We start from the raw sequence: 25,244 nt of genomic DNA, 5'->3' as shown, positions 1-25,244 counted from the left end.
TTGGAAGGTAAACTTCCTTAGCCAGCAGCATCTGGACCCAGGTGAACATCAAGAGTGTACCAGGACTTGAGTAACAGGCAGGCGGTGCCAGATGTGGACCTCTTTCCTCCAGGTTCAACAAAAAACTAGACAGGTTTGTCTCCACGCACAGGGATGCCGGGAATGTAACTGTCACATTGGTTCTGCTCTCAACCAAACTGTCAAACCATCCAATGGCTGGTGTCGTAACTGATCACACGTGCAGCATCATGGCAGTTGAAAATTAAACAGAGGCCAAGAGGGCAGCTTTCTTGGCTGAACCCAAAAGGAGGGTTTACTTCCACTTTAACATTTCCTTGGTTCCAAGGGACAGACTGGATGCTAAAAGCTAGGAAGTCGACTTCTCTGGTTTGAATTGCCCTGGAGCATGATTATAGGAAAACTTAAAGCGGAGTTCCAGCCATTTGACTCACCTGTCCAACGGTCCAGCGATGCGGCCGCCCGAAGCCTCGATCCTCTCCCTCGGCGCTGGCATCACTGCTGTGGGCACCCGGCTGTTAGTTTGCGGCTTCACAGCCGGGTACCCATTGCGCATGCGCGAGTCGCGCTGCGCGCCGTGATTGGCCGGCAATCTTCTGGGACCTCTGACGTGTCCCAGAAGATTGCAGGGAGGGAGGGGGAGAGGAGAACTTCCGCTCAGGGCGCCGCGGCGCTCCGAGCGGAAGTGGGAGCGGGTACCTGTCAAAACTAGGTACCCGCTCCCCCCCCCAAAAAAAGGACATGCCAAATGTGGCATGTCAGGGGGGTAGGAACACCTAAAGCGGAAGTTCCACTTTTGGGTGGAACTCCGCTTTAACTTCTCTTTCGTTCATTGACAGACACCGCTCCTGATCTTCTTAATCATTGACTTATACTGCCTCCTACTGGAGTAGGACACTAGGCAGAAAAAGTCTGGCTACTCCTGTGGGCAGTCCCAGGGGGTATACTCCCTCTCTCTGCTATAGGTTTTTTTTCTGCCTAGTAAGGAGTAAGGACCTACTTCCTTGCTGGGATCTCTGGTCTTGGCATTTTTTTCTTTTTAGATAGAAATTTTTTTCCTGTGTTTTTTTTTTTTTTCCTGTTAGATCTGCAATCAATTGCCGGACTGGGTGACGGGCTGGCCAGCGAACGCACGCAGACCTCCGCTCCGCGCTAGGTCGGCCACGACATAGCCCTATCGGACGGGGGCTGACCTGCGAGCTAAACACCTCACCAGGTCGCATATGACCGGGTCTCGAGACCGAGTCAGTGTTCCTCTTGGCTGACAGCCCTCCATTTTGATGGGGAGGGGTTCTGTCTGTAGCAGTGCCCACCTGGTTCCTGGTATAGTGAGTAGCTGTCCCCCCCTCTCCCCCCTGGAGGGTTTTGGGGTGGACGTGGGCCCCTCAGTGCATGAGACCTTAAAGATGGAGGACACAGCTGTGACGGAGGCGCAGGTTTCCTTTGGCACTCACAAGCCATCCAGAGTGGCAAAGGGGTTTCCTTTATCCCACCTATTTTGACAGAATTGCCGCGAAAGAGTGGGGGCGACCAAAGTTTCCCCTTGGGGCCCCTAAGCGATTTTCTAGGCAATACCCCTATGAGGAGTTCCTTATTAAAAGTGGACTGTTCCACCGCTGGTGGATCCTCCGGTTTCCAGATTGAACAAGGCAACCTTGATTCTGGTTGAAGAGTCTCCAGTCTTTAAGGACCCGGCTGACAGGAAGGCGGAGGCTATGGCCCACAATATGTACACTCTGGCTGGTTCGGCACTAAGGCAGGTAATCACCATTGCCCTGGTGTCGCAAACTCTGACCGAGTGGGCTAAGCTTTTATGCCATGACCTGGAAGGGGAACAGCTCCCCCCTGCCTTTGCTGAGCTGGCGGACCAGCTGGTCCAGGGGCTGCAGTTTATTTGTGATGCCTCTTTGGATGCGGCTCCCCTAATGGCTTCTCCAGACTCGCGGACAAGGCTCCTTTAGCATGAAGGTGCGCCCTCACTTGTATCGGTTCCTGCTACAAGATCGAGTTTCGCTCTGGTACCCCAGCAAGGTTCTTTCCTTTCAACTTGCACTTGTACCCGGATCGCTTACAGGGTCTGTTTGGGGCGCTACAAGACCTGTTCTTTCAAGGGGCGATTGTCCCGGTTCTGACTTCGGGAACGTTTTAAGGGTTTTTGCTCAAACCTTTTTATGGTCCCCAGGAAGGAAGCAAGGTGTGTCCAATTCTGGACCTCAATGCGCCATGTACAGATGTTCAGAATGGAGTCTATTTGCACGATAGTGGCATCCCTGCATCAGGGGGATTTTCTTGCCTCTATCGACATCAAGGATGCTTACCTTTACATTGTGTGCCGATCACCAGCGCTTCCTCTGCTTTGCCGTGGGAGAGGAGCGTTATCAGTTTGTGGCGTTACCCTTTGGTCTAGCCTCTGCTCCTCGGGTTTTCACAAAAGTATTGGCCCCAGTGCTAGCATTTCTGCATCAATGGGGGATGGGTGTACTGGGGTATCTGAACGATCTGCTTTTGCTAGCAGAGTCTTCGACTTCTCTGTTGGACAACTTGGAGATTAGTCTGCTAACTCTGAGGGAGTTCGTTGGATTCTGAATCTTCAGAGGTCTGCTCTGGTTCCATAAACCTGGACTATCTGGGTCTGACTCTGGACTCAGCCTCAGCCAGAGTGTTTCTTCCTCTGGAAAAACTTCAGAAATTGCAGGAGGCAATTCAGCTTCTGCTATCCAGCAGACGGTCATCTCTTCGGTCTTGCGGGTACTGGACCTGATGGTGTCTACCTTCAAGGCGGTTCCAATTGCACAGTTCCACGCGAGATCTTTGCAAAAAGAGATTCTGTTGAAATGGAATAAGAATCCTTATTCTCTAGACAATCGGATCCTGTTGAGCCGGAGTACGAGGGGGTCCCTGGTTTGCTGGCTTCGTTCTCCCGCACTTCGTCATAGTTTCTTCCCCTGTACTGAACGGTCGTCGATACAGAAGCCAGCCTGTCTGGGTTTGGGAGGTGTCCTCAGCACAGGAAGAGTCCAGGCTATCGATCAATTTACTGGAACTCCAAGCGATCAGACTGTCTAGATCATTGGACATGTCGTCTCCAGGGGTGTTCGGTACAGATTCAATCGGACAATGCCACGGCCGTGGCCTATGTCAATCACCAAGGGTGCATGAGAAGTGTCCTGGCAGCTCGGAAAGTACCTGGCATTCTAAGGTGGTCAGAACGATTAGTTCCAGCCCTCTCTGCTGTGCACATTCCTGGGTGGAAAATTGGCAGGCGGATTACCTCAGTCGACAGGCGTTAGACCAGGGGAAATGCTCACTTCATCCGGAGGCGTTTTCATCAGTTGTGTCTCCGGTGGGGTACTCCCGAGGTGGATCTGTTGGCCTCTCCCCTCAACAGGAAAGTGCAGAGTTTTGTGGCATGGTCCCAGGATTCTCTAGCCGATGCCACAGGCATTAGTGGCTCCTTAGAATCGGTATCGTCTGATTTATGCTTTTCCTCCTCTCAAGCTTTTGCCAAGACTCCTGCACTGGATCAAGGCAGAAGGGATTCCGGTCAGCCTAGTGGCTCCAGACTGGGCCTCGCCAGTCTTGGTACGCCGATCTTGTACGCTGGTTGCGGATGCTCCTTGGAGACTTCCTCTCAGGAAATATGTTGTCGCAAGGGCCAATCTTCCATCCTGCTTTAGTCGCTGGCTTTGATGGCTTGGCTGTTGAAAGCTAGGTGCTGAAGGATAGGTGGTTGTCTGACTTGGTTATTCCTACGCTGTTAAAAGCTAGAAAATCGATTTCTAGGAAGATTTTTACATTGTACTTGGAAGACGTGCATTACGTGGTGTGAATCCCTCAGGGTTTACCCTCACTCCTTTTTGGTGACTCGGATCTTGGCCCTCCTCCGAGGGGTTGAGCAGCGCCTGGCCTTGAGTACCATCAAGGGCCAGGTTTCGTCTTTGGCGGTTTTCTTTCAACATCCATTGGCCACACACTCCTTGATGCATACCTTTTTCTCCAGTGAGTGAAACACTTGGTTCCTCCAGTGCAGTCTCCATTGCTGCCGTGGGACCTACATTTGGTGTCCGTTCTCCAGAAGCCTCCCTTTGAAAACATTCGGGAGGTTCCCCTGCTTACATTGTCCTATTACTTCTGCATGCAGGGTGTCGGAGCTGGCGGTGCTGTCTTGTCGTTCGCATTACCCAGTGGTTCACAGGGATAAGGTGATTCTTCATCCATGTCTGCCGTTCCTTCCAAAGGTCATCTCTAATTTTTAATTTGAATGAAGACATTGTGTTGCCCGACCTGTGTTCCAGGCCTAAGCATCTTAAGGAAATTGCCTTGCATTCCCTGTATGTGTTTCGGGCAGTAAGGGTGTACCTGGCAACTACGGAGTCTTTTAGAAAGTCAGACTCATTATTTGTCCTCATGGATGGACCTCCCAAAGGGTTGGCTGCTTCTGCTGCAACCATTTCCGGATGGATCAGACAGACGGTGGTTTAGGCTTATTCTTTTAGGGGTCAAGTTCCTCCTTTCCCTGTTAAGGCGCACTCTACTCGTACGCTTAGTTGCCTCCTGGGCCTTCCGTTATCAGGCGTCAGTGATGCAGGTTTGAAAGGCGGGTACCTGGTCCTCTGTGCACACTTTCACAAAGTTTTATAAGGTGGATGTGTTGGCATCTGTTAATGCTTCCTTTGGCCGCAAGGTTTTACAGGCTGCTGTTTAGAGGACTTGGTCCTCTTTGAGGGTGTTTTAATTTTTTTCAGGTGAGCTCCAGTTTTATGGTTGAGCTCCATGTTACCTGGTTGGCTATATTTAGCTTTAAGAAGTATTATTTTCTTGCTGTTTCTACCCCTCATGTTTGACACGACTTTGGGGCGAACCACGTAGTCAAGAAGATGAGGAGCTGTGTCCGTCAATGAATGAAAGAGAAAATGGGATTTTTGACTTACCGTAAAATCCATTTCTCTGATGTTCATTGACGGACACAGCACCCACCCCTCTGGAGTTGTAATTCTTCTGACACTGCTTGTAACAAAACTGAGTAACTATAGCAGAGAGAAGGACTATACCCCCTGGGGCTGCCCATAGGCATAGCCAGACTTTTTTTCTGCCTAGTCTCCTACTCCTGTAGGGGGCAGTATAACCCAATTGTTAAGATTAGGAGCTGTGTCCGTCAATGAACATCAGAGAAATGGATTTTACTGTAAGTCAAATCCCATTTTTTTTTACTTGATTTCATAGAATTCTATAGTATGGCGAGTTCCCTCCCTAAGTAATGTTAATCAAAGTTAATGTGTTTTGTAGTTCTCTTGTGAATAGCTAAGGCTACTGGCTCTTCGAAACCTTTTTAACTCCTGGGTTAGACCTGGGTGTCCTGTAGGTGGGCATAGGCATCTCTCTTGTGAACTCTCCTGGAGGATTCTAGGAAAAAGCGTTTTCCGTTACTAACCAGTATTTTGCCTACTTTTCTGTTACTGGTCTGTTCTCTCCTTCCTCCATTGCAACTATGCAACAGATGAGAAGCTCACCTTTTGACAATCGCAGGAGCTGTTTCTCAACACCACTGTCACTACCTCTTAACGCGGCTTAGTTTCTCTTGTTCCCAGTGATTTCTGTTTGCCATATTGATTTTTTATTTTTTTTTCCTCCTACTAGAAGTACCTCTCATAGCTAGTTTGTAAGGGTGAAATATGACAGGTCCATCCATTTCAACTTGGGGTGGGGGTGATGATTTGTGCTCTAACAATTCAATTCCCATAGCCTTGTATATTTGGCTTCCTGAGGAGGACCTCTTAAATTTTTTGTTAAATTATCAGCACTCTCAGCTAATACCACTTTGTGAGAAAGGGAGTTTCAAGTTTTAGCTGCTCTAACAGTAAAGACAACTTTCCACAACCTGGGATTAAACCTCCTTTCTTCTAACCTCAAATCGTGGCTGCATGTTATTTGAGTCACCTTTTTGTTATACTTGTAAATTGTAATGCATATTCCCTCTTAAGCGCCTCTTTCTGCAGAGTGAATAACTAATCTATGTAATCAATCCTCATAGCTGAGATCCCTCTTATCAATTTTGTTGCTCTTTGCTGAACTTTCTAATTCAACAACCTCTTTCCTGAAGATTGGTGACCAAAACTGAACTGGTATATTCAAGATGACCCCCAACCAGTGTTTTGTAAGGGGGTAGAATTGATTTACCTCCTTGAATGTATTCCCTTTTTAATGTGGCTTGGCATTGCATGCTTTTGCTGTAATCTAAAAGCACTCCCAGATCCTCTGCAATCTTGTACAGTAAAACCTTGGTTTGAGAGTAACTTGGTTTAAGAGCGCTTTGCAAGACAAGCAACATTTTCAAATAAATTTTGACTTGATATACAAGCGTTGTCTTGATATACAAGTAGCCTCAAGTCACAGCTGAGTATAAAAGAGAAGAGAGGCGCCTCTAAGTGTAGCAATATGGTTAAATTTAATGAAGGTACAACATTTAGCAACTCACATGGTTGATGATTGGAACAGGCACATCTAAAGATGCAGGCATTCGGGGTAAAGCTGTCTACATAGACCATCCTCCGCACCGACATCTACGTCATCCCTTCCATGCTGCCCCTCGCTTTCAGATCGCTTTACTGCAGGGTGGTCTTCCCGATCAGGATTACAGACTGGCAGCCGGCGGTGCAGAACATAGTCTATGTGTACAGCTTTACCCCGGATGCCTGCATACTTAGATGTGCCTGTTTTATTCATCAACCATGTGAGTTGCTGAATGTTGAACCTTCATTAAATGGAACCATATTGCTACACTTAGAGGCGCCTCTCTTCTCTTTTATACTCTGTAGCTCCTGCTGGATTTTGCTTCTAATCCCCTTTTGGAAGCGGCTATTTGTGGATGGACATTTTATGCTACCTATCGCAATGCTATAATCTTTTTATATGGACTATAAACTGAAGGACTTATGAATAAATGGTCGTGGAACGAATCATCTGAGTTTCCATTATTTCTTATGGGGAAATTCGCTTTGATATAAGAGTGCTTTGGATTACAAGCATGGTTCCGGAACGAATTATGCTCGCAATCCAAGGTTTTACTGTAATTTGCATGTGTGTTTTTGGCACCCAAGTACATAACTTTACATTTCTCAATATCAAATATCTGCATGTAGCTGGCAACCCCCCCCCCCCCCCTATTTCCCTATTTTGTCAGGTGACTTCCTGTAATGATTTCCCTGCATAGTTTGCTATCCTCAGAAAACACTGGAGTTCTCAATTCCAACCTCTATATCGTTAATAAGCAAATCTTACATCGGCCCCAATACAGAACCACTCGCAACTTTAGACAATTGAGAGAATGAGTAATTTATCGCAACTCTCTGGACTCATTCAATGTAACCAGTTTCCTATCCACGTACATACAATTTCATCAACTTCAACAGACTTCTGTAGATTAAATGTTTGTACATTATCAAATGCCTTAGCAAAATCTAGTTCACTATGTCCTCTGGACTTGCTCCATCCAATTTCTCTCCTACTTTCTAATAGAACCATGACAGTTTGGTCTGACAAGAACAGTCTTTCATAAATCCATATTGGTTGTCCCTTACACTTTTTTATCACAGACAAATTTCTGTATAGAGTCCTTTACCATTCCCTTAAATACCTTACATACTATTAATGTCAGGCTGACTGGTCTCTAGTTTTCTGGTATACATTTTGATCTTTTTTTGTAAATTGGTACCGCATTTGCTCTACATCAATCAGTTGGTATTATTCCAGCCAGTAAGGTGTCTTTAAAAATTAAAAATAGTGACTTGGCTATAACTGAGCAAAGTTCCCTGAGCGCTGCACAGTGTAGTCTTATTTCCTTTCAACCTCCTTAGTCTCCCTTTCCTCTGCAAGTCTTTTGAAAACATGTAAGTCAGCCCCATCTAGAAAACAACAGATGCGTATTGACGGTTTTTCATCCCAGCTAATTCAGTATCCTTTACAGTCCTGTTCCACCACCTCATGCTTTTTCGTTTTTTGCTGGCTTTCTGGAAGTGGTAGTTTTTACATCTGCACAAGGCAACTGACAAAGGATTTGAGTTGCTATACGCTCTGATCAAGTTACTTACTATACACTCTTAATAGATACTTCTTTGTAAGTAGTTTTTCTATATTTCGATTAGAGGATGTTTTTCTACACTATCTGGTGGTGCGCTCTTTTGTGTTACCTTTTACTATAAAGTTTATATTTGAGGATTGCAGCACATTTTTCTAGCATTGTGAAAATAAACAAATCCGATTATGAATTACACCCTGCACATCTGTAATTGGACTTCATTGTGTTCTTAGCGTGTGGGCTTGTGTTTTTTTTTTTTTTTAAATATTGGGGACAAAGGCAAGCACCCTGACATGTACATTATTTCATTGGCATGGATTTGTTTTTGTTTGGAATCGGTAAGAAAAAAATAATAGATGTAAGCTATTCGTCCATTTTGTAAAATCAGTTGAGCGGTTTGGTTTTAGCTTATATTTGTCATACTTTTTTGCATTTGTAAACTGTTTAGGAACAAATGATGCGCAAGAAGCAAGCCATGCACTTGGATGCAAGATATGTAACAATGGTGGAAAATGCCTACTATTATTGCAACCCACCCCCTGCTGAAAAGACTGTGAGAAAAAAACGTCCACCACTGCAAGAATACATTAGAAAATTACTGTATAAGGATCTTTCAAAGGTCACAACTGAGAAGGTTAGTTGTACTTTTTTGTGTTGGATGGATGAAAGGTGACTTTGCTTGTTATCTATGGCATCTTTATTTCTTTACATTGTCTTTTTTTACCTGTAAAAAATATAAAGTTCTCTTTTTCAAAGAGCAGTTTAAAAGGCAAGAAGCTATTTTTAATCTTGTGTGTTTTTTTTTTTTTTTTTAAAGTTATGTAATGTGAATGAGAACTTGTAATAAATATAATAACGTAGTTGTTATCTCAGTTTGGCTGCAAGAGTGGAATTGCCCTTAAGTCATTCGGTAATGGCATAAACATTGTCTAGGGTGATAATACTGAGTCCTGATAATGGTAGGGTTCATTACCATGAATTACAGGGCCCCAGCTTAAATCTGTCAAACCACATATCAAATTCTAGGAAGTCGTAGCTCAGCCCCCCTTCACATCGGTCTCTCTTTACAGCACAGTTCCACCTTTTAGAGCAGTCCCACAGTGTCCTCGGTTTCCCTTTATATCACAGCCCCTCTTTACAGTGCAGTCACCTTTACATCACTGTGCCCCTTTGCTGTAATGGCACCTCCTTTCCTTTCATACTGTCCCCCTTTCAAGTTCCTTCTCCCCTGCACATTCCTACCTGTTGGCAGGGCAGAGGCATTTATCAGTCTACAAGTACTCTCCCGAGTCTCCCGGCTGGCTGCCAAAGTCATCCTATCAGCAGAGAGGTGAGCGGGAGGAGCTGCAGATCTGGACAGAGGATGGGAGCTGCCCAACATATATTAACAAGATTACCCACTTGTTAATATAAAAAGACTACCGCTCTCTGTCCAGAGCATCCTGTCCCCTGCCCTGCTGATAGGGTGACATCAGCTGGTGGGCGGGGAGACTCAGGAGAGGGGACACAGGCTGCCAAGTGGCACGGCCACAATCCAGATACAAACCATGGTTAATTACCTGAGCCCATTCTCGATCCAGTGCTCTGCATTTTTGCAGCAGTGCTGCTCTCCTCTCAAATCTCTGGAAGCTCGGCAGCAGCTTTCAAAGTCTGGGAGTAGGGAACGTGGGGCTGGACTGAGCCGCATTGTGTGTCAATACACACAGTGTGGCTTGGGTTTGAGCCCACACAAGTGCCCATGGGGGCACTTGGTTGCCAGGGGACCCCAGAAGAGGAGGATCGAGGTTGCTCTGTGCAAAGAAATGCACAGAGCCGGTAAGTATGACAGGTTTGCTATTTTAGAAAAAAATAAATTAAACCTATAGAATCACTTTAAATTTTCTGACAAATTTGACTTTAATAGTCCAAGAGAGTGTTTAGTAATAGGATAGTGGCTTTCTTCTTACACTAGATTTTTTCATTTCTGCATTGGCAGCTGATTAGGAACAGAATTATTCAGCAAAACCTACAGTTAATCTTGCCTAAATTAAGAATTTCTTTAACAATTTTGTCCCACTCTTTATCTTTCTATAAATTTTTACATTTGGATACATAAAAAGTACCTTATTACGAATGAATGCACTTAAATACTACCATTGCTAGCGCCACTGTTTTTCTTGTAAAAACTTTATCTGAAGCTGCAATATTAAAATATCCACAGATTTTATGGCGAGAGGTACCTTTTGTGGTTTCAGGTTTTATTCTGTAACTCTAAAGTTTTGAGACCTACAGAGTCAAGCAGTTGGAAAAACATAAATGAGCGATAGAGGAATCCTAATACAGATCTGTTTTTGCATATTTTACTTGATTAATGCTGTTTGGTTATGCTTTTTTTCTTTCGATGACAGGCTCATTTTAAAATGATTTAGAAACTGTAGATGGCTAGAGCATCATACATTGCACTTTATTAGTATAGTTTTTCTGCCCCTTTGCAACCCCTTGTTCCCCCTTTTTCTTAACTGTTTCAATTGTTCACGTTCCTATCGGTAACAAAGAAACGCAGCATTTAAGCATCTATGGCAGGGATCTCCAAACTTTGGCCCTCCAGCTTTTGCAGAACTACACATCCCATGAGGCATTGTAAAACGTTGACATTCACAGACGTGCCAAGGCATGATGGGAATTGTAGTTCCTAAACAACGAGGTCCATTGTTTGGAGACCCCTAATCTATGGTAACATACATTCTTTGTTTAATGTGGGACAGCATAGCTTGGAATGCTGTGAAGGTGTTCCCACTAACATGAACATGTTCCTTCATACAGTGTGTTCTGTAAAATGTATTTTAATGAGCATTTTAAAATTATTATTGCATTAAATTTGACAGTTTGTATTGCCAAGTCTTTTTATGCCTATTTACTTTTAAAGCATTTATTATTCCGTTTACTTTATTAAGCCTAACAGGGCAATTATTAAAGCACACATTGAGTAACATTTCATATATAAATAGCCTCTGCTCTTATCATGTATCTACTTCTTAGGTTTTGCGGCAAATGAGGAAGTTGCCTTGGCAGGATCCTGAGGTGAAAGATTATGTCATTTGCTGCATGATCAACATTTGGAATGTAAAATACAACAGCATCCATTGTGTGGCTAACCTCTTGGCAGGCTTGGTGCTTTATCAGGAGGATGTTGGAATTCATGTGGTAGACGGTGTTCTGGAAGATATACGTCTAGGGATGGAGGTATTCTAACAGCCTTTTGTGTGTTTTTTTCAAAATAAGTTGAAAGCATAAGGAGTTATTGCATTATTTGTATGGACATAACTTATTTTATGTGGCTCATTTCCATGATCATAATTCAGCAAATGGGTAAACATTTGATATTATTTCATAGATAAATGCCTTCACCTTTGTTTCTCATCCCTGTTTACAATAACATAAATGTTAGATGTGGTAATGTTGACTGCACTACAATGGTAGTATATACTGACACTGATACTTTTTTATATTTTCCTTCTAGGTAAATCAGCCAAAGTTTAACCAGCGCCGGATAAGCAGTGCAAAATTTCTTGGAGAACTTTATAACTATAGAATGGTTGAATCTGCAGTTATATTCCGCACACTTTATTCTTTCATATCCTTTGGCGTGAACTCGGATGGTACTCCCAGTCATCTGGATCCTCCTGAGCACTTATTTCGCATTCGATTAGTCTGCACTATTCTTGATACCTGTGGGCAGTACTTTGATCGAGGCTCTAGCAAGCGCAAACTTGATTGCTTCCTCGTTTATTTTCAGGTGGGACAACTGGTTGTGTGAAACCTACATTTTTAGAAAACTGAACTTTCTTTAAATGCCAGAGCAATAACATCTGGAAAGGATTCCTTGTTTCTTTAAAAAGTCCAGTCCCATTTTTAAACCTAGAGGTTTTATCTGATTTTAACTTGCCTTTCCCTTTTTTGTCCATGCGCCAATAACCTATTCAGACCAATCTTTCAATTTTTATTACATCTTCTTTTAGACCCAGTGATTTTATCACTGGGTTTCTGTGCTTTTCTAGGCAATGCAGGCAATTAATGGCTGGTAGTGGGGGCTAGCAGGGTGCTGTGCATAGATTCATGAAAAGATTCAAACACGCTGCCTTAGTACACCTCTGGAGCCATCAGTCCTGCAAGCAGAGGGCTAACTCCAAGGAGGAGTTATGCAAGTATCAATATGTCCTCAAGGTTGGATGTCATTCTGGATGAGTGGGTGTTTTTAGGCATGCTGCATTTGCATACAAGGTATGAATTGCAGACACCTAGAGGTGCCTTCATGTCACTGTAGCCACATCTCAGCCTGTGCTGCACATTGCTAAATGTACTCTCCCCCCCCCCCCCCCCCCCATCTTGCCTTATGTGCTTTTCTTTAGTGAGGCATCGTATCCTATGGGCCAGTAGGAATGTGTAGTTGGGATCGGGTAAACCTTGACACTAGCAGGAAGATTGTAAATGAGACCAATGATTAAAGTGTCAAAACCTAACTAACTCCATCTCTAAGCCTAATTTATCTAACCCTGTAAAAAAAAGATTGCTATACTTGTCTATTTTGAAGCCGATCTGGTCCTGTCTCCATCACCCATTGTGTGCAGAATAAATGCCTGGGAAGCGATGTCACCCAAATACTTACTATGGAGCTTCCGTTGTTGGCTGCCTCTCCTACACACTGAAGCCCCCGCTGACAGCTCAGCTTGGGACCGGACCAGAGCAGCTGCAAAATAGGTAAGTATTTTTCTTTTTTTCATTACAGGGCTAGGTAGATTAGGCTAAGAATGTGGGTGGAAGTAGGTTTAGAGTTAGGGTTTGCCTTTACCTCCACTTTAAGGCATAGAGGCAGGCATTTGTAGGGCCGCTATGAGTGTCTACACACAATTTTTTGGCCACAGATTTTGTTCTTTGTAATAGCCACCTTTAAAGCAAGGTTCCACCCGACAGTGGAACTTCCACTCATCTACTTTCTGCTTCCTCTCCCCCCCCCCCCCCTCCCCCTCCGGTGATGACAGATTTGGTGCCCTGGAGGGGGGGGGGGGGGTAACGGGTACCTGTTTTAGACGTGTACCCTTCTCCACTTCAGGGAGATGGCACTGTCCCTTCAGAAGTTTGGCCTTCCTCCTCCTTCCCCCGCTGCTGGGCCAATTAGAAAGCGCAGCGCGCATGCGAAGTAGGGTACCGGCTCTGAAGCCAACAGGCTTCACTGCCGGGTTTCTCTTATGTTGAATGGCAGCGGCAGCAGCTGACCGAAAATTGGCTGGGGTGCTGAAATCAAGGGCTTCCTGGACAGGTAAGTGTCTATATAGTAAAAGTCAGCCGCTACAGTATTTGTTGCTGCTGACTTTTTTAATTTTTTTTTCCCCAGGCGGAACTCCTCTTTAAATCTTAAGGTCCAGAAGTTGGTCTTGGGTCTTGTCTATATATAGCTATCTGTTTCATATGTCTATATCTAGATATATTGATCTATCTCTCTCGCTCTCTCTAGATATATTGATCGCTTTCTCTATATCTATATTTATATATTCTACACTGTTTCAGTGATGGAGAGAGAACTTTGTGTTTATCTTTTGTGCTTTATCTTTTTTTATTTTTTAGCGTTATGTCTGGTGGAAAAAGACTCTGGATGTGTGGACAAAAGATTACCCATTCCCCATAGACATTGATTATATGATTAGCGACACACTGGAGTTGTTGAGACCAAAGATGAAATTATGTAACTCGCTAAGTGAAGCAATGCGGCAAGTGCAAGATTTGGAGAGAGAGTTTCTGGTAAAACTAGGTGAGCTTAGTCCATTTTGGAACAGTACATGTGCTTATTTCTTAAATCTTTATTTTTTTAGCTAAAAATAGAAGTTATAGAAATGTAAGATGTAGTTATAGCTGTCTTGAAACTGTAACTGAGATTAAACCTTATGGATACATACGTCTTTTAATAAACCTGTTATTCAGGGTAATATAAACACTGTTTTCCACAAAAAAAAAAAAAAACATGATCTATGATCTACTTAGTTTTAGGTAGTGATAAGTAAAGCTAGTAACATATCATGAGTCAGTGTTTTTTGCTCAACAAGTGGGTTGAACAAAAAAAAACAAAAAACTGACCGGATTCCTTTTATTCAGAGTTGTACCACTCTTATGCTCCAGAATGTTTCGGTGCAGTAGTCAAGAGAGATTGTTACTTAAATCCAATGAATATACTGTTTTGTGGAGATATTGTGTGTGATTCCTTCAGATGAAGATATTTTAACTAAATAGATTGAGAAAGCAGGGAAGCCAAAATATACAAAATGAATGCCATGATGTAAATCTGTCATCCAGTATTTAGATTGTATCCCCGGCGCCATTTAGGAGACCTCCATGACGCTCTGATTTTTTTTTTTTTTTTTTTTAAATACACTATTACCAAAAGTATTGGGACACCTGCCTTTTTCATGCACATGAACTTTAATGGCATCCCAGCCTTAGTCCGTAGAGTTCAATATTGAGTTGTCCACCTTTTTGCAGCTTTAACTCTTCTGGGAAGGCTGTCCACAAGGGTTAGGAGTGTGTCTATGGGAATGTTAGACAATTTTTCCAGAAGTACATGTGTGAGGCCAGGCACTGGTGAAGAGTGTGATGTCACTGCACACATCTCCACTTTGTCCAATCAGAGAATGCTTTGTATTCACTCAACACAAGACCTAAAAGCCAGTCGACATCTCTGGAGTAGCGGTGTCTACTACAGTGATTTTCACCTTTTTAAGGGACATCCCACCAGTATGATCCGAGCTAGACCAACATAACGATGTATAAAATGTACACTTTTTTTTTTTTTTTTTTTTTTTATGGAATTGAAATTATAGAAATATTATAAACACACCCAAGTACCTCCTTGTGAAAAAAGAAATTCTGGGAAACTCCCCAAAAAAAATTTCTGGTGGTATTTTTTAAATGCATTTTTTTTGTTAACTTAAAAAGTGTTATTTATATTCTGCTAATTAATTGACATCTTGTGATCTACAAGGCCTTGTGAACGACAAGGATTCAAAACATTCCTTGACTGAGGGTGAGGCACTGGAGGATGATGATGATGATGAAGAGGAAGAAGCTGGGGCCGAGACAGAGGAGCAGTCTGGGAATGAAAGTGAAATGAATGATCATGAAGAAGAGGTTAGTACATTTTATTCTACTTCAAATCAAAATTCTCTCATAAATTAGCAATTTATTTTTAGATAAACATACTCTGTTACTGCCAGGGAAACCAAACCTAGTTCACACAATTCAAATCCTCAACCTCAACTTTACCAAATCCACACTGATTTAGGTAGGGCATGGTCTCCAGGAGTATCTTTTTTGAATCAAATGTTTAATGTATAAGATCATGGTGTAGTAAAGCAGCATGGTAACAAACCCTGGACACATTTCACACACAAAGGTGCTTATTAGGCAGTGATGAATAAGCAACTTTGAGTACCAAATGTGTCTAGGGTTTTTGATCCTGTTGTTTGTATTATGCTGTGTTTTTATACAATAAAAAACATCCAGTTTAGCAATATACTCCTGGAGCCTGTGTCCTAACCCAGTGATCATATGTGTCTACATTTTCTAAAGTATTTTGTGCTTCGAGCTATTTTTCCCCCTTTCCTCATCTGATATTCAGAAATTCCACCCCACCAAGCATACCTAAAAACTACAAACAATCTGTGCGCAGGAGGTGGGGCTGAATGGGCACAAAGGCAGCCCAGCAATATCAAGTCCTGCCATGTTTCTGCAGCTGTCAAGAGTCCCAATGGGACTTGAGTCAAGTGAGTCAAGAACTGCTATTAACTGTGGGTGGGGAAGAGGGTTTGGCTGGGGTATGTACTACTTAGGAAGGAAGAGGATGGGATATCCCCTTGGCTTGAAAATAATAGGTTTGGGTCTGCTTTAAAATGTGCTTCCAACACTGGAGTTTATTACTAAAACTGGAGAGTGCAAAATCTGGTCCAGCTGTGCATGGTAGTGAATCAGTTTCTAACTTCAGCTTCAGTTAAGCTTTGACAATGGAAGCTGATTGGGTTCTATGCACAGCTGCACCAGATTTGGCACTCTCCAATTTTAGTAAATCAACTCCACTGTTTGAATTGGTTTTGCTAACGAAGTTAGCAAGTTGCTTCTAGTCTCTAAAAATTTTTTTCTCTGTCGCTCATTGACAGACGTAGTCTACTTGATTCACATCAATTGGGTTATGTTGTCTCCGCCGGAGTAGGACTAGGCAGAAAGAAAAAACGTTCTGGCTCCACCCTAGGGGCAGTCCCAGAGGGTATATCCTCCCTCTCTCTGCTACAAGGAATCAGTTTTTTTCTGTCTAGTCAGGAGTAAGGGGGCACCAAGAGTGTCCGAGCGGCCAAGGAAGTGGCTTGCATTCTTCGCTGGGCGGAACAATTTGTTCCAGCTATCTCTGCGGTGTTCATTCCGGGGGTGGAAAATTGGCAGGCAGATTATCTCAGCCGTCAGACTCTGGATCAGGGGGAATGGTCCCTCCATCCAGAAGTTTTCCACCAGTTGTGCCTACGTTGGGGCACCCCGGATGTGGATCTGTTGGCATCACGATTCAACAGGAAAGTACAGAGATTCGTGGCTCGCTCCCGCGATCCTCTAGCAGAGACCGCAGACGCACTGGTCGCCCCGTGGGGGCAATACCAGCTAATGTATGCCTTCCCTCCTCTCGGGTTACTGCCAAGACTTCTTCGCAGGATAGAGGAGGAAGGAATTCCAGTAATCCTGGTAGCTCCGGACTGGCCTCCCCGAGCTTGGTACGCCGACTTGGTCAGACTGGTGGCGGACGTCCCGTGGAGACTTCCTCTCAGGGAGGATCTACTGTCTCAGGGACCGATCTTCCATCCTGCTTTACGATCGCTGGCTTTAACGGCCTGGCTATTGAGACCCAGGTGCTGAAAGACAAGGGATTGTCAGCTTCAGTTATTCCTACTCTAGTTAAAGCAAGGAAAGTGACTTCCAGAAAGATTTATCATCGCACATGGAAGTCCTACATTGCATGGTGTGAACCCCTGGGGTTCCACCCACGATCTTATTCGGTTAGTCGAATATTAGCTTTTCTGCAACAAGGGGTTGAGCAGAAACTGGCCTTGAGCACTATCAAGGGTCAGGTCTCAGCATTAGCTACCTTCTTTCAGAAGCCTTTGGCTACTCATTCCTTGGTGCGGAATTTCATCCAGGGGGTGCGACATCTGGCTCCGCCAGTGCGCGCGCCGTTACCACCCTGGGATCTTAATTTAGTATTGTCGGTTCTTCAGAAACCTCCCTTTGAAGATATTAGGGAGATTCCTCTACCTACGTTGTCCCAGAAGGTGGCCTTCTTGGTGGCTATCACTTCTGCACGCAGGGTGTCAGAACTGGCCGCATTATCTTGTCGTTCCCCATATCTGGTGGTTCATAGAGATAAGGTGGTTCTTCGTCCGAATCCATCCTTCCTACCAAAAGTGGTTTCAGAATTTCATCTGAATGAAGAAATTGTATTACCTTCCCTGTGTCCTAAGCCCAGTCATCCTCGGGAGTTTGCTTTACACTCCTTGGATGTGGTCCGGGCGATCAGGGTATACTTGAAAACGACAGACTCGTTTCGCAAGACGGATTCACTTTTTGTGATCCCAGATGGACCCAAAAAGGGGTTGCCTGCATCTGCCGCGACTATTTCCAAATGGATCAGACAGACGGTGGTACAGGCTTATTCTATTAAGGGTCGGGAGCCCCCGTTCCCTGTTAAGGCGCACTCCACTCGGGCACTTAGTGCGTCATGGGCCTTTCGCCATCAGGCGTCAGTGGTCCAGGTGTGCAAGGCGGCTACCTGGTCGTCGGTGCATACCTTTACAAAACATTATAAAGTTGATGTAATGGCATCGTCTGATGCCTCGTTTGGCCGCAAGGTTTTGCAGGCCGCCATTTGAGGAGACCAGTGGTCTACCTCAAGGGTTTTTTTCCGTTGGAAATTTTTATTTGAGTCTCATTCTTTGTTTATAATGAGCCTTTAAAACTTCTAGTTGGCACCGGTTGGGCCTTCTAGATTGGATTTTGATTTCTGTCAATCCCACCCCTCATTTGTGGCACTGCTTCTGGATGTCCCAATTGATGTGAATCAAGAAGACTACGTCTGTCAATGAGCGACAGAGAAAATCGGATTTTTGTAAGATCTTACCGTAAAATCCTTTTCTCTTAGCTCATTGACAGACGTAGTACCCGCCCCTCTATCATTGAGTTGGGTTGGGTTAAATTCTCTGTTGCTGCTTTATAACAGAACTGATTCCTTGTAGCAGAGAGAGGGAGGATATACCCTCTGGGACTGCCCCTAGGGTGGAGCCAGAACGTTTTTTCTTTCTGCCTAGTCCTACTCCTGCGGAGACAACATAACCCAATTGATGTGAATCAAGAAGACTACGTCTGTCAATGAGCTAAGAGAAAAGGATTTTACGGTAAGATCTTACAAAAATCCGATTTTTTTTTTTTTTTTTTTTTTGTTCAATATAAAATATAACCTAGTAGAACTACTTAAACCAATTGGTTAACTTATTCTGACAAGAAAGGCACTAACACATGTATTTAAATTGTTCTAATATACACACTCCTGAAAGATCTTGTATGAATGGTGCTTAAAAAAAAAAAAAAACGGTAGGGTGCAGCTTTCTTTATATTGGACTACTAGATTAGTCCCCTATTGCACCTCAAGTCCCCTAAGCCAGGGGTCCCCAACCCCTGGGCCGTGGACTGGTACCGGTCTGTGGCCTGTTGGAAGCTGGGCCGCAGTGCAGCACTGCAGGATTTGAGCAAAGTGGCTTGATGTGTGTTTACAGCTGCTCGCTGACACAGAGGAGGGGTGGATGATAGTGGGAAAAGTGAATGATCTCGGGGACACCTGTTGCAGTGCTGCTCCGAGCACAGTGTCTCTGTACATAACTGATTGCTGCACAGCCCCGCCTCCTCTGGTATCTCCACCCCCAGTTTTGGGCTTGGCAGCATCCTACCCTAGAGATCGTTACATCGGATGAAGAGGAGAGATGCAGTCTGGATTCATAGAGATGGATGAGGAATCTGCTGCTCAACTTTTCCCCGGGACACTGCCACGGCCCCTACTCAGGAATTGTGTGTGCACAGGTCAGTTCCAATGTCAGCCTACACTGGTGACCCAGGGTTGTGTGGTCCTCTTTGTACAGGCAGCTTTCCAGTATTCAGGGAGCTACTAAAATTGCAATCTGCAAAATACTTCACTGGTTGCATGCTTGTTCAGAAATCAAGTGCACAATAAATGCTTGAAGCATCCTGACACCAACCCTTCCCGGTCCATGGTACTATTGTCCTCAAGTAATCTGGCCCCTGGTGCTGATCTAATTCCTTGAAGTCTTCTAATGAACCGTACCTATCCTCTGTTCATGTGTTTTGTATGTTATGTTTCTGTGTATTCTTTACCTATAACTGTTTATTTCCTGTACATGCTTGAAGAGATTCTCATAGCTATGGATGTGTTCATCAAAACACAAAACTTCATGGAGTTAAGAAAAAGGGTGCATCGCTTCATCTGCAAGTGTTAGAATTGCTTTGGGGCTGTAGAACATCATCTGCTTCTCAGGTGTTCTTTACATTTGTACTGAAAAGCCAACACCCTTCTGTTACTGATTTAAAGGATAGATTCACCTTTGGGAACATATTACATGTTTTACCCATTTTTAGGGTGGGACATGTTCCGCCCATTTTCAGGGTGGGACATGTTCCGCCCATTTTCAGGGTGGGACATGTTCCGCCCATTTTCAGGGTGGGACATGTTCCGCCCATTTTTAGGGTGGGACATGTTCCGCCCATTTTTAGGGTGGGACATGTTCCGCCCATTTTTAGGGTGGGACATGTTCCGCCCATTTTTAGGGTGGGACATGTTCCGCCCATTTTTAGGGTGGGACATGTTCTGCCCATTTTTAGGGTGGGACATGTTCTGCCCATTTTTAGGGTGGGACATGTTCTGCCCATTTTTAGGGTGGGACATGTTCTGCCCATTTTTAGGGTGGGACATGTCCCGCCCATTTTTAGGGTGGGACATGTCCCGCCCATTTTTAGGGTGGGACATGTCCCGCCCATTTTTAGGGTGGGACATGTCCCGCCCATTTTTAGGGTGGGACATGTCACCTGTTCCCAATGCTAAAGCATCCCTCCTCCTTTTCTCTGGCAGCAGTACAGGGAGAAGTTCTCTGTACTACCTGTCACTTTTTGAAATCAGATCCGTTGATCGCTAGGGAAATGCTTTACAGGCTCCAAAAAAAAAAAAATAATGATGCAATTTTTTTTAACCTGCAAAAAAAAAGTGCATTATTATTATTATTTTTTTTTTTTCTAAAGAGTCAACTTATCCTTTTAAGAGATTGGTCGACCTGCAATGAACAATAAATGTGTTGAATAAGCAAAAGATCTTCCCTTGGTCTGGTCCTTATCGCTGGAAACCAGTGAGCCCTTTTGTGCAGATTACATTTAGTCGTAAGTACTCCTTGTTCCTGAGCAGGAAGCAAAAAGGAACGGTGAACTTGGAAACCTTACTGCTGTTTAGGTAAATCTTGGTTTGCCACGCTGTTGGAAATCATGGGACTTTTTTCGTTTCGTGTTTAAAATAATCTCTACTGCGGTCTTTCCCAGGTTTTGAGTGGTGTTATTATAGGGAGTGCTTAACCCGTTTAAGAACCACAATTATGTGAGAGACCTTCAACAATATTTACATTTATAAACTAGAAAACATACCATACCACTGCTAAGCAAATAGAAAATATGACTGGTATTGACATAGAACGTGGTTCTATACTGTAAAATAACTAAGCAGTGTTTAAGGTGCAGCAAGAAAGAATCAAATTGTTTGACAGTGAAACCATATCTGATGTTGAAGTAAAGAGAATCTGGACTCCATGCAGGGCTGGTAATAAGACATATTCTCACAGTTGATTATACGAAGAAGTGCAGATTCCCCTTTTTGGAGCACTAGATAAGCTGATGTGTGGATGGCCTGGGCACTAGTCTTATTTCAAGCAAATAGAAATGATTTGAAAAATTGTAAGCCACGGACAATCAGTTACTCCCCGATTCTTTGGAGATGTTCTGGTACTAAAAACAGCTTAGGTTAGTCAACTTTAGCCATGTCTGATGGCCATTTATTTCTATCTAATAAACAGGGCCTTTGGCACAGACCCACACATTTGTGTGGTGTATATTTGAGACTTTAGTTGTAGTGTAGGGGACAGGTCCACAGATGAGTACTTTGAGGATTTTATTACCCACGTTCTACATTAATAGGTCAATATTTTATTTGATATTTCCCATTTGTAGCTATGTTTTACAGTGCCAACCTGTGCCAAGTTTCAGTAGTGAGTAAAAATGTAAATCCACTTGTTTCTTTTTAAGGATGCTTCTGAAAATGAAGAGGATGAAAGAGAGGAAGAAGAGGAGGAAAACACAGATTACATGACCGACTCCAACAAGGAGAATGAAACTGATGAAGAGAACAATGTATGTACCTTTTTTTGAATGGTGTTCATTCATAGCAAGAACAAGATCCACTCTAGTCAGAGTTTTTGGATCTAATGCATGTGCTGGTGTAACACTTGTGGCCCTTTGCGTAATGTCAAGAGGTTGAAATCAAATTTAGGTGTTTCTCTTAGTTGCATTTTGAAATATACATGTAACCCATTTGCCACCACAGCTGTAAGTATGATTGGGTGGATAAAGATTGTAAACCAGTCTGTAACTGCAATCAGTCCTGTGTTTTTTTTTTTTTCTCCTTTTTTTGTTTTTTTGCCCCCATTTTGTCTCCCCCCCCCCTTTTTTTTTTGTGTCCTCCCCCCTTTTTTGTGTTTTTTTTTTTTTTTTGGGGGGGGGGGGGGGCATGTGTTTGCATACTTTAAAACCCACTCAGTTCTTTGATGTCTCCATAAAGAGTACCTTTCACTCAGTATGTACTACTGCATAAGCAACTTGTCATGCTTGGATAAATACATGCACACATATTGGGTATCCATGCACATATCAAAGGAAGAGGAATCATTTTAGCTCCATCATAATTTACAGAAGACTATACATTGATCAGCTTTTAAACTGTTGCCTGTTTACTGTTCGGGCATTTAAAGTCTTTGCTGTTTTTGAGGCTTGACATATTGGTAATTTTCTTTTTTCCCCAGAAATTCTGTCCTGTAAACATTTTTGGTGACCATCGTTCTTCTTCTACAGGTTCTTTCAGAAAATAGTTCTAGGGGCAGATTTTCAAGTCCATGATGCACATTTTAGCATGTATTGATCTGGCAGCAAGATGGTTATGATTTAATAATATAGGGCTTTATACATATGTCTTTCATATCTGCTTGGAAGTGAGCTTTAGGCTACATGTACACTGGAGGTTTGCAAAGCTCCTTTGAACGCTGGAACTTAACAGCTATGTAAACGACGTTTAAAACGTCTGTTGTGTCGCGTTTGCATGCCGCGTTTAGCGGCGTTCGCGCTCAGATCCGTTTTTAGAGGTAAAAAAATCCTTCCCCTTTTAAACAGTAAAAACGCAAGCGCTAAATGCGGGTAGCCGAGTTAAGCAGCGTTTGGAAACGCCAGTAAACACACGTTCTGAACATCCTGAACGCAAATAATTGCTTTCCAAAAAACGACACTGAACTCAACTGCCTCTAAATGACTGTAAACGACTCAGTGTACATGGACAGATAAGATAACATAGAGGAGAGTTCAGGGGCTTCTGAAAAAAACGTCAAACTGCTCCTAAACGGACAAGTAGCAGTGTACATTAAGCCTTAAACTTAAAGCAGTATTAAACCCAAAAGCAAACCTTTATTATATTGCTGCTTACCAATTATTAGATGTGATGACTGCTTTAGCTTTTCTTTTTATGCTTTCTTTCTTCTATTTTCATATGGTGATCCAGCCAGTAAGTCTGTTGTTTACAACAGAAAAGCGTAACGAGACTGACAATTTAACAAAGGCAGGGGTGCCTAAAATTATCAGTTTTTTTTATTTGTGTAAAGTCTTTATCACAAAAGGAAAAAATGTTTGAAGCTTAACTCCAGCTAATACATAGTATTATTTATATCAATGTGTTAGTGTATCTTCCCACTGTCCTCCTTCCTCCAGAATGGTGTCTGTATAAACACAGGAGGTGTTACTGGCCACAGAGGGGGTAAAAGGGTAAAAAAAATAATGCAGCCACTACTTCTGATTAGTAAGGGGATGGATATACAGTGGGTACGGAAAGTATTCAGACCCCCTTAAATTTTTCACTCTTTGTTATATTGCAGCCATTTGCTAAAATCATTTAGGTTCATTCTTCTTCCTTATGAATGTACACATAGCACCCCATACTGACAGAAAAACACAGAATTGTTGACATTGTTGCAGATTTATTAAAAAAGAAAAACTGAAATATCACATGGTCCTAAGTATTCAGACCCTTTGCTGTGACACTCATATATTTAACTCAGGTGCTTTCCATTTCTTCTGATCATCCTTGAGATGGTTCTACACCTTCATTTGAGTCCAGCTGTGTTTGATTATACTGATTGGACTTGATTAGGAAAGCCACACACCTGTCTATATAAGACCTTCCAGATCACAATGCATGTCAGAGCAAATGAGAATCATGAGGTCAAAGGAACTGCCTGAAGAGCTCAGAGACAGAATTGTGGCAAGGCACAGATCTGGCCAAGGTTACAAAAAGATTTCTGCTGCACTTAAGGTTCCTAAGAGCACAGTGGCCTCCATAATCCTCAAATGGAAGACGTTTGGGACGACCAGAACCCTTCCTAGAGCTGGCCGTCCGGCCAAACTGAGCTATCGGGGGAGAAGAGCCTTGGTGAGAGAGGTAAAGAAGAACCCAAAGATCACTGTGGCTGAGCTCCAGAGATGCAGTCAGGAGATGGGAGAAAGTTGTAGAAAGTCAACCATCACTGCAGCCCTCCACCAGTCGGGGCTTTATGGCAGAGTGGCCCGACGGAAGCCTCTCCTCAGTGTAAGACACATGAAAGCCCGCATGGAGTTTGCTAAAAAAACACCTGAAGGACTCCAAGATGGTGAGAAAGAAGATTCTCTGGTCTGATGAGACCAAAATAGAACTTTTTGGCCTTAATTCTAAGCGGTATGTGTGGAGAAAACCAGGCACTGCTCATCACCTGTCCAATACAGTCCCAACAGTGAAGCATGGTGGTGGCAGCATCATGCTGTGGGGGTGTTTTTCAGCTGCAGAGACAGGACGACTGGTTGCAATCGAGGGAAAGATGAATGCGGCCAAGTACAGGGATATCCTGGACAAAAACCTTCTCCAGAGTGCTCTGGACCTCAGACTGGGCCGAAGGTTTACCTTCCAACAAGACAATGACCCTAAGCACACAGCTAAAATAACGAAGGAGTGGCTTCACAACAACTCCGTGACTGTTCTTGAATGGCCCAGCCAGAGCCCTGATTTAAACCCAATTGAGCATCTCTGGAAAGACCTAAAAATGGCTGTCCACCAACGTTTACCATCCAACCTGACAGAACTGGAGAGGATCTGCAAGGAGGAATGGCAGAGGATCCCCAAATCCAGGTGTGAAAGACTTGTTGCATCTTTCCCAAAAAGACTCCTGGCTGTATTAGATCAAAAGGGGGCTTCTACTAAATACTGAACAAAGGGTCTGAATACTTAGGACCATGTGATATTTCAGTTTTTCTTTTTTAATAAATCTGCAACAATGTCAACAATTCTGTGTTTTTCTGTCAGTATGGGGTGCTATGTGTACATTCATGAGGAAGAAGAATGAACTTAAATGATTTTAGCAAATGGCTGCAATATAACAAAGAGTGAAAAATTTAAGGGGGTCTGAATACTTTCCGTACCCACTGTATATGTATATGTATATATGTATATGTATATATGTGTGTATATATATATATATATATATATATATATATATATTATATTTTGTTTTCATTTTGGGTTTGATACTGCTTTAACAGTTGTTATATACAAACTTCTCTCTTTTTTTTCAGGAGGTGATGATGAAGGGAGGCGGAATAAAGCATGTAGCCTGTGCAGAAGATGAAGACTTCATTCAAGCTCTAGACAAGATGATGCTGGAAAACCTTCAAGTATGTGACTTTTTGCCAAGTACTTTTC

At 43.3% G+C, this 25,244-nt stretch overlaps 1 protein-coding gene across 2 annotated transcripts in view; it reads left to right on the top strand.

The window, feature by feature from the left end:
• The window catches only part of UPF2 (UPF2 regulator of nonsense mediated mRNA decay), a gene marked incomplete at its 3' end in the record, with an annotated part of 673,568 nt that overhangs the window by 604,093 nt on the left and 44,231 nt on the right, over positions 1-25,244 (top strand). For both annotated transcript variants that reach the window (XM_082254342.1, XM_082254343.1), the window contains exons 12-18: positions 8,541-8,726; positions 11,111-11,314; positions 11,592-11,867; positions 13,694-13,877; positions 15,102-15,247; positions 21,503-21,607; positions 25,118-25,216. In XM_082254342.1, coding sequence (XP_082110468.1) covers positions 8,541-8,726; positions 11,111-11,314; positions 11,592-11,867; positions 13,694-13,877; positions 15,102-15,247; positions 21,503-21,607; positions 25,118-25,216 — 1,200 coding nt within the window. The remainder of the gene's footprint in view (positions 1-8,540; positions 8,727-11,110; positions 11,315-11,591; positions 11,868-13,693; positions 13,878-15,101; positions 15,248-21,502; positions 21,608-25,117; positions 25,217-25,244) is intronic.

The sequence above is a fragment of the Pelophylax lessonae genome, assembly GCF_965119305.1.
Source record: "Pelophylax lessonae genome assembly, chromosome: 4".
Taxonomy (NCBI): Eukaryota; Metazoa; Chordata; class Amphibia; order Anura; family Ranidae; genus Pelophylax; species Pelophylax lessonae.
This window is presented reverse-complemented; position numbering and strand designations above follow the sequence as displayed.